Genomic DNA, 13,601 nt, shown 5'->3' on the forward strand with positions numbered 1-13,601 from the left:
TACGAGTTTTAGCCCGTGTGGATCTAGGAAGCCTCGCTGATTGAATGGGTCCGTTGGGAGTAGTGTTTCCTGCTCCTTCCTGAGCTGCCATCTGTGCGGCCCGGGGAACGCTCCTTATCGCCGCCATTCACACGCAGTCTTCCCGCAGCGTCTGATGCAACGATATAAAGCAGTGTTGTATGAGTAGGTCGTTCTCCACTCCCACTTCACTTTCGACAAAGCGGCGGCACGGAATAAAATGGGGGTAATTTGTTACCTTCAGGGCTTGGCATAAGTATTTGGATTACTAAAGTTGACCGTAGACACAATGGGGGTCATTTACTGACAGTTTTACGCCTCTTTTGGGCATAAAATTGTCGCACAACCCCCTATTTTGCGACTTTTTAACAGCCTATGCGAGAAATATTTTTTCTCAGACAGGCGTTTTTACACAAACTAGTAAATGTACTAATTTTACGCCAGGAAAAAGGCGTAAAAGTTGCCAAAAAATTGATTTTTCCGGCAGGCGCAAGGACTAGGAAAGATGCACCTAATATACGACGAGGCGCACGCCCCATCATAAATTAGATGCATCTTCCTGCAGCAACACCGGCGTAAAATGTCTAACAAAAGACTGCCTTTAATAAATGACCCCCAATGTCTGGAGCAGAGGAAGATGCACAGCGGGCATCTTGTGTCCCTATTCATTTATTTATTTATTTTTGTTTCAATGTGTCAGTGTAAGGGCTCATGTACACGAACGTATTTTCTTTCAGTGTCCGTTTTTTTGTGGACCATATGCTGAACTATTCATTTCAATGGGTCTGCAAAAAAAAACAAAAAAAACGGAAGTTACTCCGTGTCCATTCCGTTTCCATATGTCCATTCCCCAAAAACGTTGAACTTGTTCTATTATTGTCCGCATTACGGACAAGGATAGTACTGCTCTATTAGGGGCCAGCTGTTCCGTTCCACAAAATACGGAATGCACACGGACGTCATCTGTATATTTTGCGGACCCGTTTTATTTGCGGACTGCGAGGTGTTCATGAGCCCTAAGTTAGATCAATTTTCGGAAGTGTCGGAACAGTGTTTCGCTCTCTGTGTGATGGTCGGTCACTCGGACAGAGCACGTGGCGCCCTCCACCTGTCTCCGCGCTGCATTAGGCTTTGTCCCACCATGTTGCGGTCGTTTATGGTTTATTTCATTGCTTCCCTTTCCAGATTTTTTTTTTTATGGTCTCGGACACATGTTCTGTCTGTAAGGACAACTCCATTAAGGTCTCCTTAGCCCGCAGAAAATATAAGCGTCATCATTTATTTAGTAATATTACATCTGGAGTCGCTGCAGCGCCGTCCTGGGAAGAGAGCGCTTAGCGAGGCCCACCCACAGCGGCATGATACCAGAGCTGTGGGCCCCAGCGCCGTCATGCAACTTGTACCGCTGCGTCAACCACGTCCAGTGCTGCGTTTGGCCCCTGGGTCAGCTGTAAGGCGACAATATGGCCACCACTAATGCATCCATAGGGTTTGTCAGGCAATTCTGCCTTAATATTTATTGATCTATCCCATTGCATTAGATACAGGTTTGCTATTCGGGAGCCTGAGAAAGCTGGGTGACTCCTGTAACAGCAGCCATATTGGTTGTCGGGTCACTAGTAAATACATCATTGACTTATCCTGTTGTTAAAATGTGCTTTATCTATGTGAGAAAGCTGGGTGTCGGCCCACGTGGCCGTCGGTGCAGCTTCCACATACATCACCCAGCTTTCCTAGGCTCCAAAATGGCAACTCTGCTTAGCTATATGGCAGTATGGAGCCAGGGCTCGGTGACTGATATGTATCTGGGGAGTTTTGATATTCCGGATTCTAGGAGGACAGAGGGGCGACTGTTATGGAGCCATGCTGGTTGTTGTAACCCAACTTTCCCAGAAACAGATACAGTGTAAAGAGGACCCGTCCCCTCCCCTGACGTGTCTACTTCAGTAACTACTTGCATTCCTCATGTAATAGCAATTCTGGAGCGTCTATAGGATGTGCCATTCCTCTATTATTCCTTCTAGAAGGTATGAATGTATAGCTAGCAGTTTGCGACGAAGGTCTAGAATGAGTGTTACCAATTGGGGGGGGGGGGGGGCAGCACTGATTGAATGGTGTCAAAATGTGCAGGGATGCATCCCAACTGGTAACAGCCATCTTTACTTTTATTGCAGACTGCTAGCAATTCATTCATAGATTTCTAGTAGGAATAATAAAGGAACGGAGCGTTATAAGAGGAGCGGCTGATATCAGTCACATAGGATGTAAATGTCTCACATGTCACTCCTCCCCTGTTCATCCTGATCTTTCAGGTTCATGAATAAAGTAATCTTGTCATGCAAGAGGGAAACATAGTCCTTCACATCAGTACAAGTTACATGTCATTCCGGGTTCTTGGAAAGCTGGGTCACCGCCTCAGGGCACCCGATGGCTGGATGTGACCTGTATTCTGTATCTGCACTCCGCCTGGAAGGAGACAAGTATTTCGGAGTTTATCGTTGTAATTGGGTCACTCTCTCTCTCTTTTGAAGTCTCGTTTACTTTCAGCAAAACAAGTGATATGCGAATCAGACGTGCCAGGAAAGGTGGCGGCGTGTGTGGCCAATCGGCGCGGTGCTAGTATGGATCATATGCCGAGCGAGGCATGAGGTGCTTGGTGCCTCGCGCTCATGAATGGAGGATGAAGGGGCTTGTTTTCTGGTGGTGACCGCGCTCTCGTGCTGCTGACATCCGGGGTCAGGTCTCTATTAGGCTCCTCTGTGCTCACAATAAAGTCAATATTTGGAGCAACCTTTATCTGAATGACTTGTGTCCCGGGGGTCAGTGCGAGCGTGCGGCCTCGCAGCGATCAATGCCCTGATGTGGCGGCTCCTTTAGTCCGGGCCTTTTTGGGAGCACGCGTGATCATCTGCCAGGCCTGCCTGTGGGATGTGTTATCTGTGTGTATACAGTAAATCTGCCCAGGAATGCAGCAAAGGCGCAGACCTCTCCAAATAGCAAGTGTGATTTGTTGTGCAGGATGTTAGGAGAGCTGGGTGACAACCCTGGTGGGGAACTTTAATTTTGGCGTCATTAGTTGTCATTCAGTTTTCCTATACCAGTGATGGCGAATCTTTTACAGACAGAGTTTCCAAACTGCAACCCAAAACCCTCTTATTTATCGCAAAGTGCCAACACGGCCTGAATACTACAATCCTATAATATAGTATATCTTCCATATAGCTTATCATCTAGCTACAACAGCCTGCCTGCATTCAGTACTCTGCCTGTGCTGTTCATAGTGTGCCCTGTGCTGATGAGTGGCAGGAACAGATTAAGGCAGATTTGTACACCATAGGGTTTTTCCAGGGTGCACGTGTCCACAGAGAGGGCTCTGAGTGCCGCCTCTGGCACCCGTGCCATAGGTTCGCCACCACTGCCCTATACTGTCATCTGATGTAGGAAAAACACTAACTGCCCCTCTGCATTATGTGTGAGCTCAGTCAAGCTTTGCCTGACCAAAAGCTTGCTGACTGTTTCCAATAACTTCCAGATTACGGGTATGTATTGTAACATATGTACACAGTGAGTCCATCGGCAGAATAGTGAGTGCAGCTCTGGAGTATAATACAGGATGTAACTCAAGATCAGTACAGGATAAGTAATGTATGTACACAGTGACTGCACCAGCAGAATAGTGAGTGCAGCTCTGGAGTATAATACAGGATGTAACTCAGGATCAGTACAGGATAAGTAATGTATGTACACAGTGACTGCACCAGCAGAATAGTGAGTGCAGCTCTGGAGTATAATACAGGATGTAACTCAGGATCAGTACAGGATAAGTAATGTATGTACACAGTGACTGCACCAGCAGAATAGTGAGTGCAGCTCTGGAGTAGAATACAGGATGTAACTCAGGATCAGTACAGGATAAGTAATGTATGTACACAGTGACTCCACCAGCAGAATAGTGAGTGCAGCTCTGGAGTATAATACAGGATGTAACTCAGGATCAGTACAGGATAAGTAATGTATGTACACAGTGACTGCACCAGCAGAATAGTGAGTGCAGCTCTGGAGTATAATACAGGATGTAACTCAGGATCAGTACAGGATAAGTAATGTATGTACACAGTGACTGCGCCAGCAGAATAGTAAGTGCAGCTCTGGAGTATAATACAGGATGTAACTCAAAGTTAGTGCAGGACGGTTTATGGAGATTAACTCTGTATGGGAACCATAAAATGTTGATCTGAGGTGGAAACGTTGCAGCAATTTCCTGTGTAATTTCAGGCTTCCATCTGTTGCTCAGAGTTTTGCTGATTTTAATGTTTTTTCTTCTCTTTCCTTCAGAGCATTGGTAAAGGATCCTTGTGGTGTATAGACCCTGAATACCGGCAGAACTTGATACAAGCCTTGAAAAAGACGCCCTACCACCCATACTCCCATGTTTTCAACACACCCCCCACCTCTCCTCAGGCCTATCAAAGGTAAGTTGATCCGGCTTTGTTTTTTTTTTTTTTTATAAACAATACAATTCCTTTAAAGGGAACCTGTCACCTCAAAAATGCATCTACACCCGCCAGCAGTGCCTCATAGTAGCCCGCAGCCTGTTAATAATCATATGTTTCATCCTGTTGTCCGATGCTGCATAAGTAAAAAAACAAAAAAAACGCAGGTTTATTCTCTATCAGCGCTATGCTGCCGGCCAGCTTGAAGTCAAGGTAGCCACGCCCCCTAACCGTCCCCTCTTGCCTGAGTGACAGCCTGCAGTGCAGCCGCGATTCCCCAAGTCTCGCGCATTGCGCCGCTGAAACACTGCTAACAGCGGGAGTTTGGATCGCGCATTACTACAGAGCGCACCGCGCATGCGTGGAACTTGGGAATTGCGGCCGCACTGCAGGTTGTCACTCTCAGGCAAGAGGGGGCGGTTAGGGTGTGTGGTTACCTTGACTTGAAGCACGGAGGCCGCTGCCCCCTTGACTTGAAGCTGGCCGGCAACATAGTGCTGATGGAGAATAAACCTGCGGTTTCTTTTAACTTATGCAGCATCGGACAACAGGATGAAACATATGATTATTAACAGGCTGCGGGCTACTATGAGGTACTGCTGGCGGGTGTAGATGCATTTTTGAGGAGACAGGTTCCCTTTAATCCAATATTGTGGCTTCCAGCACAGAACTGCCGATAATCTAGAACAAGGGTCAGCAACCTCCGGCACTCCAGCTGTTGTTAAACTACAATTCCCAGCATGCTCCATTCATTTCTATGATATTTCTTGGAATTGCAGAGCAAGTATGCATGCTGGGAGTTGTAGTTTTAGAACAGCTGGAGTTCCGGAGGTTGCCTACCCCTGATCTAGAATCCCCCAAGATTGAAGACTGAGAACTGCACATTCTGTTAGGCTCTTCCACTGTTGGGTATAAGAGCTGCAGATGCAGTGTCGGATCAGTAACTGCTCGCTGTGACTCCAGCCTAACACTAGTTATTGGACCTCTTGGATCCAACTGTGTAAGGCTGAACTCGCACGTCCGTGGAACACGGTCCGTGAGATACCGGACTGGCATCCTGCTGAGTGCAGGAGCGCACGGCGTCATTGGTTGCGTACCGCCGCTGCTGTACAGTAATACACTCGTATAGATCATACGAGTGTATTGCTGTACAGCAGCGGCGGCACGAAGCGCACGGCGTCAGAGCAACCAATGACGCTGTGCGCTCCTGCACTCAGCAGGATGCCAGTCCTGTATCTCACGGACAGTGTTCCACGGACGTGTGATTCAGCCTAAGGCCTCTTGCACACGACCATATGGCTTGTTCAGTATTTTGCGGTCAATAACGGAACAATAATAGGACATGTTCTATCTTCGAAGGGGAATACGGAAACGGAAGGCATACGGAGTACCTTCCGTTTTTTTAGCAGATCCATTGAAATGAATGGTTCCGTATGCGGTCCATATACGGAACGCAAAAAATGGAACGAAAACGGCAAAAATAATGTTCGTGTGCAAGAGGCCTAAGGCTGCATTCACACTGCATTTTCACATGTATGCTTTTGCATATACATAAGCATAGAGTGGCATCCATCGCCCATAGGGTCCTTTGTTCTAAGAAAAAGTGTACTGCGTAGTATAGGTTTTTTCTGGAAGCTTCTTCATGGAATAGCGTAGTCGACTCTGCTATTCCGTAGAGTTGAAGAACAGGTAAACCAACATATTCCAACCTGGCGGATGCCAAAAGCGCTCAGGGGTGAAGGAAATGTATGGAGCTTTCCTGGTGCATGCCGCAAACTTGCCAACGTGGAAGTGCACAAAGCCGTACGTACTGAAACGTTCTGCAACTTTCTGATATTCTTTCTGTTCCTTTTCATTGTATAACAGTTTTCAAAGTCTCTGCTTGCTGTTAGTAAACCAAAAATAGGCAGATATCTAGAAGCCGACAAACCCTCCTGACTTCATGCGGCTGGGATTTGTTACAGTGGTGCAGAGTCTACACCGTGCTCCATGATCTCTGGACACCAGACCGATACATGTTACCTGCACTGATACATTGTTGCAAACTATTAGGTCCCAGACAGATCCCCTCATCTGCACCACTGCAGCCAGTGACCGGATTTAGCGGTGGCATTTCCCCTCATCTGCACCACTGCAGCCAGTGACCGGATTTAGCGGTGGCATATCCCCTCATCTGCAGCCAGTGACCGGCTTCACCAGTGGCATATCCCCAAGTGTCATGTGACTTAGCGGTGCTGCGCAGCTTGCAGGCACCTCACTGCTGAAGCCAGTCGTTGGATGAAGCGGCGCAAATTACCACATCCATGCCCAACTGCTGTTGCTGTTTTTAGCCTACAGAGCATTGTTTACACAGGATGCAATTGTTGCAAACCCCCAGCTGTGACTGGTTTCAGCAGTTACGTGTTGTATTACATGGCGGTTTTTACCCCATACATTACAAAGGGTGAGATTCAAAGCTAAAAGGCAATGAGCATGTCATGAATTCTATAAAATCGGGCTCTGATTTCCTTGCTGAATTGTTCTAGTACACGCATGCGCAACCTGCGGCCCTCCAGTTGTTGCAAAACTACAACTCCCATCATTCCCTGACAGCCAACAGCTATCATCCTACAGAAGGGCATCGTGGGAGTTGTGGTTTTACAACAGCTGCAGGTTGAGCATCCCTGTTCTAGTACATGTGGATGGGGTTTTAAAAAAAATAATCCCCTTCTGCATGGATATTATAAGTAAGTGCAGATTTACACAAGTTTACGATGTTTTGACCTGACCTTAAAGGAGTTTTCCTGGATTTATTAGATTTTCACTTATCTCCAGTAACTTACCTATTGAACAACACTTACCTGCCTGCTCCACGCTGCTCTGCGCCCTGGCTTCTGTTCAGTAATCTTCCTGTTTCCAGCTTGTTTATATTGGGCTGAGTTTGGACATAGTCATATGGACCACTGCAGCCAGTGACTGGCTTCAATGGTGTCATATCCTCTCATCTGCAGCCAGTGACCAGCTTCAGAGGTGTCATATCCCTCCATCTGCACCACTGCCGCCAGTGACCGCCTTCAGCAGTGTCCTATCCCTTCATCTGCACCACTGCAGCCACTGACCGGATTTAGCGGTGGCATATCCCTTCATCTGCACCACTGCCGCCAGTGACCGCCTTCAGCAGTGTCCTATCCCTTCATCTGCACCACTGCAGCCAGTGACCGGATTTAGCGGTGGCATATCCCTTCATCTGCACCACTGCAGCCAGTGACCGGCTTAACCGGTGGCATATCCCCAAGTGTCATGTCACTTAGCGGTGCTGCGCAGCTTGCAGACACATCACTGCTGAAGCCAGTTGTTGGATAAAGCGGCGCAAAATACCACATCCATGCCCAACCAGGACTAAACTAGCCAGGGACCGGAAAATGGAAGAGCAGGAGCCAATACACAGGACCAAAGCGGCGGGTAGCAGGCAAGTATGAATCTTTTCAGTAGGTTATACATGGTACGGAGAATAACGGTAAAATGAAGTAATCCTGGAAAACATCTTTCATGTTCACTGACAGCAAGCAGACGTCCTGAAATTAGCAAGAAATTGAAACATAAAGTCTATTAACAAATTTGCAGAACTTTTCATGATTGCATTAGACTTGCATAGTCCCCCGGGTGTAACCTACCTGCTCCCCTCTATTGCGTTGCCCCCTGTGCTGCTGCTTCTCCAGCTTGTGAGGACTGAGGGATCTGGTGACAGGTCCTCCTGCCTCTGGAGGTTTGTATTGAGTCGTCTCCATGCGTTGCTGCGGTGCAGATTATGGGCGGCTCGTTGTAGTTACATAGTCTGAAACCACAACAGTGATGACCACACGTCACCGAGACCTTGTCTATTGTGTCCTCCAGGCAGCGGGAACCCTTGTGCCCCCTGGGGGTTCACGAGCTCCAACCATTACTAAGGGCGCATTCACATCTCAGCGCTGTGCCAATCATCTGTGAGCTAAACAAGCCTGCACCCCACAGACTGATACATTGTAACAGGACGGGAGAGAGATTTGTGCCATTGTTGTGATTAGCTTCGACTGGATACAACTGTAACAGACCCCCAGCTGCGAGACCAGGACGGGTTTCGAGCCCCTGTTTTGAAGGAAGTTTCAATTCACTGACTGTAGACAGAGCCATTTAGAAAATGGTGAAGAATTGAAACGCATTGGGCTCATAACACCGTTTTTACGGAGTATAGTAGTTGCCGTATGCCATATTTGCACCATAGTTTGCGACTTTTCACTTCAGTGAATTAGGCGGTGTTTAGCGGAGGGAGCGCGGCCTGAACTTATCATTATACATCGATGAAGCTTTATCTGTATAAGGTTGGACAATATTTTTTTTATTTTTTACATCTAACCCCCAGATCTTGGGAGCTGTGGAGAAATCCAGACTCGCCTGTTCTCCACCACTTGGTTCTGGCTCCTGGGCTTCCATTCGCCAACTGACAACTTCCTGTATAGATGGGGTCACGTGTGCCGCGGCAGCCAATGACTGTCCCCAAGCTACATGTCACTGCAGGGTGACTTGTTCAGACACATCACCAGCACTGAGGCCAGTCATTGGCGACAGCAGCGCATGTGACCCCATACATGCAGAAAGTTGATAGTCAGGACCGGATTCCAGTGGAGACCAAGTGAGTATGGATTTATCCACAGATCCTGATGCCTGGGGGTTGAATGAAGAAAAAAAATTAAAAATACTGCAAAGCCCCTTCAAATATTGATAGTTTTTGAGGGTCCAACTCCCAGCACCCCTGCTGATCATCAGGGGTTGTGACATCACATCGATTGGTCACATGGCCTTTGTTCTGCTCATTGCAAGTCAAGTGGGAATGAGCTGCAGTACCAAGCACAGCCACTATACAATGTATGGCGCTGTGCCTGGTATGCAGTGAAGAGATGTCCCCCACCAATCTGATATTAAAGGCCTGTCCAGAGGATACCATAGCCTATTAATATCTAATGCCTGGGAAACCCCTTTAAAATAAAAGTGACCCTGCCGTTGCTGAGCAGAACTGCGCTGAGGGGGTGTTGCCTGACTAATATTTGTTCGGTAGGACGGCGCGCGCTTTGTACGCGTGCGCCCTTCCTTTTTAATGAAGTTCGCTGGCGTCTCCGGCGAGAAGCATTCCATCACATGCCCAGACAATCAATCTTCACCAAGAGATACTTGGAACAGCTGGGATGCAGGGGAAGACTGCCGTAAGTCTGCCCTCGCAAGGCGATTAGCGTGATGGTAACCGTGGCAACTGGAGCGTCGCTATAGCAACACATAGCGGAGACAGGTGCAAGTTGCATCACAAGACTGTTAGTTGCCTGGCAAAAGAACATGCCATTAGCACGTTATAACTCTGCGGTTGCCATGGCAACCCCCGAAACCTCACGCAGCGACTACAGTTGGCTCTCAGCCCCGTCCTCGCTACCTGGTTTTGTCTGTTTTTTACAATTATTTTTTTTTTTTATTGTGAAAATCCGCGACGGCATGAAATATCCAAAATGACAACTTGAGGTCAGATAGCTTCGGGAGGAAACATCAGACTGAGAATTAGCGCAGAGGCCGGGACAAAGTGCTCAGGAGGCAAAAATATATAAAAGACTACCCCCCTCCCCCCTCCGCAACCCCCAACCTTGCACGTTCCATTACTTCCATTGTCAGAGCTCCGCTCACAGCCACGCAATTTATGGTTTCATCCTCAGGAAAGACTGAACAGTACCCTATGGCTGTCCGATCTTTAGGTGGCGATGGTACTTTTAGTCCGACCGCAGCTTATGCATTGTGTTCAGACAGTATTGGGGGGGGGGGGGATTTTTGGATTTATAATCGCCTGTCCGTGCTGCGATTTCATTCCGCCGTGCATGTACTGCCCCCCTGCTGAAATTGTCCTTCTACATTGCAGCCGATCTGAACAAGCAGAGCTGCAGTGTAAAGCATGGGAGACAGGAAGCAGCAGTCTGAGCCTCTGTTCACACAGTAGTAGGATTTCAGCCTACTCCAGCAGACAGTGCAGCTGAGCTGGAGTAACTGGTGGTAGCAGAGTTAACAAGGTATTGGCTTACAGCTAGACGATACGCGGATTTATAGTTGTAATTCTGTCTGGACGGTCCCCTTCCCCTCTGTGTGAGAGCGGTCCAGTAGGAGTGTATGCACACGGTGCGTGTTTAACATGCATGCACGCGGCAGTGTAGCGTGTGTGGATTTTCGTGCAGTTTTCGCTGAGTTTCTCCACCGCACCAGCACCATTATCTGCATGTCTGACTGTGCGGATTTTGATGCAGATTTGCCCCAGATCTCTTCCTGTGCATCGGTAAGGGAGAATCCGCACAAACAATTGACATGCTGCGGATTTCAAAATCCACCCCACAATTCAATATTTGGGCTGGAAATTTCCACATCGTGCGCGAGAGATTTAGAAAATGTCATTTACTTAGCTGATGTCTTACACAGTAGATTTTCTGCGCGAAAATCCGAGCCTTATGCAGCATCAGTGCAGGAATGCAGTTAATATCCACATAACCCCTAATAAAACTAGGTTGCTGCAGAATGTAGGTGCAGTTTATTACAGCCTGTATTCTGGCTATGGAGGCACGGGTCGTCATAATGTGTTCCAGGGTCTGCCCACAGCTCCTCTGTAACAGGGCTCCGAAGGCGCACTCGGTCTCCCATCAGCCGCAGACCTGCTGCTTGGCTTCGGGAGCGAGGATCTGTGTTCGGCCTCATTCCCAGGGCGGCTTTCCTAGCTGGGAGACTCCCTGCTCCTAGGTCTGCCTTGAGCGACGAGCTGATCACTCGGTGCTCGACTTGTTTGTCTGTCGGTCATGTGACGCTGGCCACGTCACATGACCCTCACTCCCCACTATAAATACAGGCAACCTGCTGGCTACAGGTTGCCTGTGATTTTGGTCCCTTAGGCTGTGTATTATTATTATTATTATTATTATTATTATTATTATTGTTATTTAGCTTACCTTTGGATTTGACCCTTGATCTGCTTCCTGAGACCTCTTCTGCCTGCTCTACCTCTCGGATTTTGACCTCGGCTTCCTTTTGGATTTAGTCTTTGCCTCTTTCCTTGTACTGACGTGACCTCCTGGACTTACTCCGGCTAGTTGACCCGCCTCGCCCTTCCATTTTTGGTGGTACCTTGCTTGTTCCACCTCTCTGTCCACTCTAGTGCTACCTCTCATTGGCTTTCCGCTTCCCTGCTATCTCTATCTCTCTGCTTGCACTTACTCAGGTCAGGGACTGTCGCCCAGTTGTGCCCCGTCACCTTGGGCGGGTGGTGCAAGTAGGCAGGGACAGGGGACCGGGTGGCAGCTCAGGGGTGCACCTCCGCTCTATCTTTATACCCGCGACTCTACCCCGTGACACTCTTTCTTTGTCTATATCGTAATGCAGAAACAAAGTGAGAATCTGCATAAACCCAAATAAAACTAGGTAGCTGCAGAATGTAGGTGCTGTTTATGGCAGCCCGTATTCTGGCTCTAGGGGCACGGGTCGTCATTTAGTGTCCTGGGTGTGCCCACAGCTTCTGTCGCTGTCTATATCCGAATGCTGTATCAATGCAGAAATTCTGTGAAAATCCACATAAACCCTAAATAAACTGGGTAGCTCCAGACTATAGGTGCTGTTTATGGCAGCCTGTATTCCGGCTCTGGAGGCATGGGTCGTCATAAAGTCTCCAGGGTCTGTTCCCCACTATCTCTCCCTCTGTCTATATTCTCACGCAGCTCCATCTCGGCGGAGATAAAAAAAAATAATTTATATATATATATATATATATATATATATATATATATATATAATCTGTCGCCACGCAGCGTCCAAGAATCCACATTCGGAAACGCCACTTTGCTGCCACCAATTAGCCCTGTGATTACTGAAAGAGGATTGCAATTTCAGGGCTAAAGGGACGGGCACCGGGCGAAAGGATTTGAAATGAGATTATGGTATTAGACGGCTCCTCGCTTTTGTTCCGCTCATAATGCAACGATTTCGCTGGAGTAAGTGAAACAATCCAGTTTGGAGATTGAAGTGGCAGATCAATGTCCTGCAGATTTCTTCAAGCGGCTGCCTGAGCACTGACCTCTGCCTGGGGACGGCGGGGAATGGGATATTCAGCTCTGCCCTCATCATTGGCGCAGGGGAAACGTGGGGAAACTTAATCACACTTCTCAGCTTTGATTCTAGAAAATCATTTATTGAAACATTTAGATTTATTTATTACATCACTGATCGGCCATCTACTGAAGAACTACAAGCTCCAGCATGTGACGTTCTCTACAGGTATTTAATTCTGCCTTCTGGAATGATAGAATAGAGGGCTTAAATGTCCCAGTACTCCCTGCTTGTTCAGTATCTGCAACAAGCTTGTGACTGGGAATCTAAACAGTTAGTTGCAAACTTGCAGGCTGTTACCAACAACAACCAGCAGAATAGTGAGTGCAGCTCTGGAGAGTTAAACAGGATGTGACTCAGAATCAGTACAGGGTAAGTAATATATGTATGTACACAGTGACTCCACCAGCAGAATAGTGAGTGCAGCTCTGGAGTATAATACTGGATGTAACTCAGGATCAGTACAGGATAATGTATGTACACAGTGACTCCACCAGTAGAATAGTGAGTACAGCTCTGGAGTATAATACAGGATGTAACTCAGGATCAGTACAGGATAAGTATTGTATGTACACAGTGACTGCAACAGCAGAATAGTGAGTGCAGCTCTGGAGTATAATACAGGATGTAACTCGGGATCAGTACAGGATATGTAATGTATGTACACAGTGACTGCACCAGCAGAATAGTGAGTGCAGCTCTGGAGTATAATACAGGATGTAACTCAGGATCAGTACAGGATATGTAATGTATGTACACAGAGACTGCAACAGCAGAATAGTGAGTGCAGCTCTGGAGTATAATACAGGATGTAACTCGGGATCAGTACAGGATAAGTGATGTATGTACACAGTGACTGCACCAGCAGAATAGTGAGTGCAGCTCTGGAGTATAATACAGGATGTAACTCAGGATCAGTACAGGATAGGTAATGTATGTACACAGTGACTGCACCAGCAG

General features: G+C 47.6%; 1 protein-coding gene across 5 annotated transcripts in view; it reads left to right on the forward strand.

The window, feature by feature from the left end:
• The window catches only part of FOXN3 (forkhead box N3), a 142,357-nt gene that overhangs the window by 89,702 nt on the left and 39,054 nt on the right, over nt 1-13,601 (forward strand). For all 5 annotated transcript variants that reach the window (XM_040412127.1, XM_040412131.1, XM_040412130.1 and 2 more), the window contains exon 3: nt 4,354-4,490. In XM_040412127.1, coding sequence (XP_040268061.1) covers nt 4,354-4,490 — 137 coding nt within the window. The remainder of the gene's footprint in view (nt 1-4,353; nt 4,491-13,601) is intronic.

Source organism: Bufo bufo, chromosome 11 (assembly GCF_905171765.1).
Source record: "Bufo bufo chromosome 11, aBufBuf1.1, whole genome shotgun sequence".
NCBI lineage: Eukaryota > Metazoa > Chordata > Amphibia > Anura > Bufonidae > Bufo > Bufo bufo.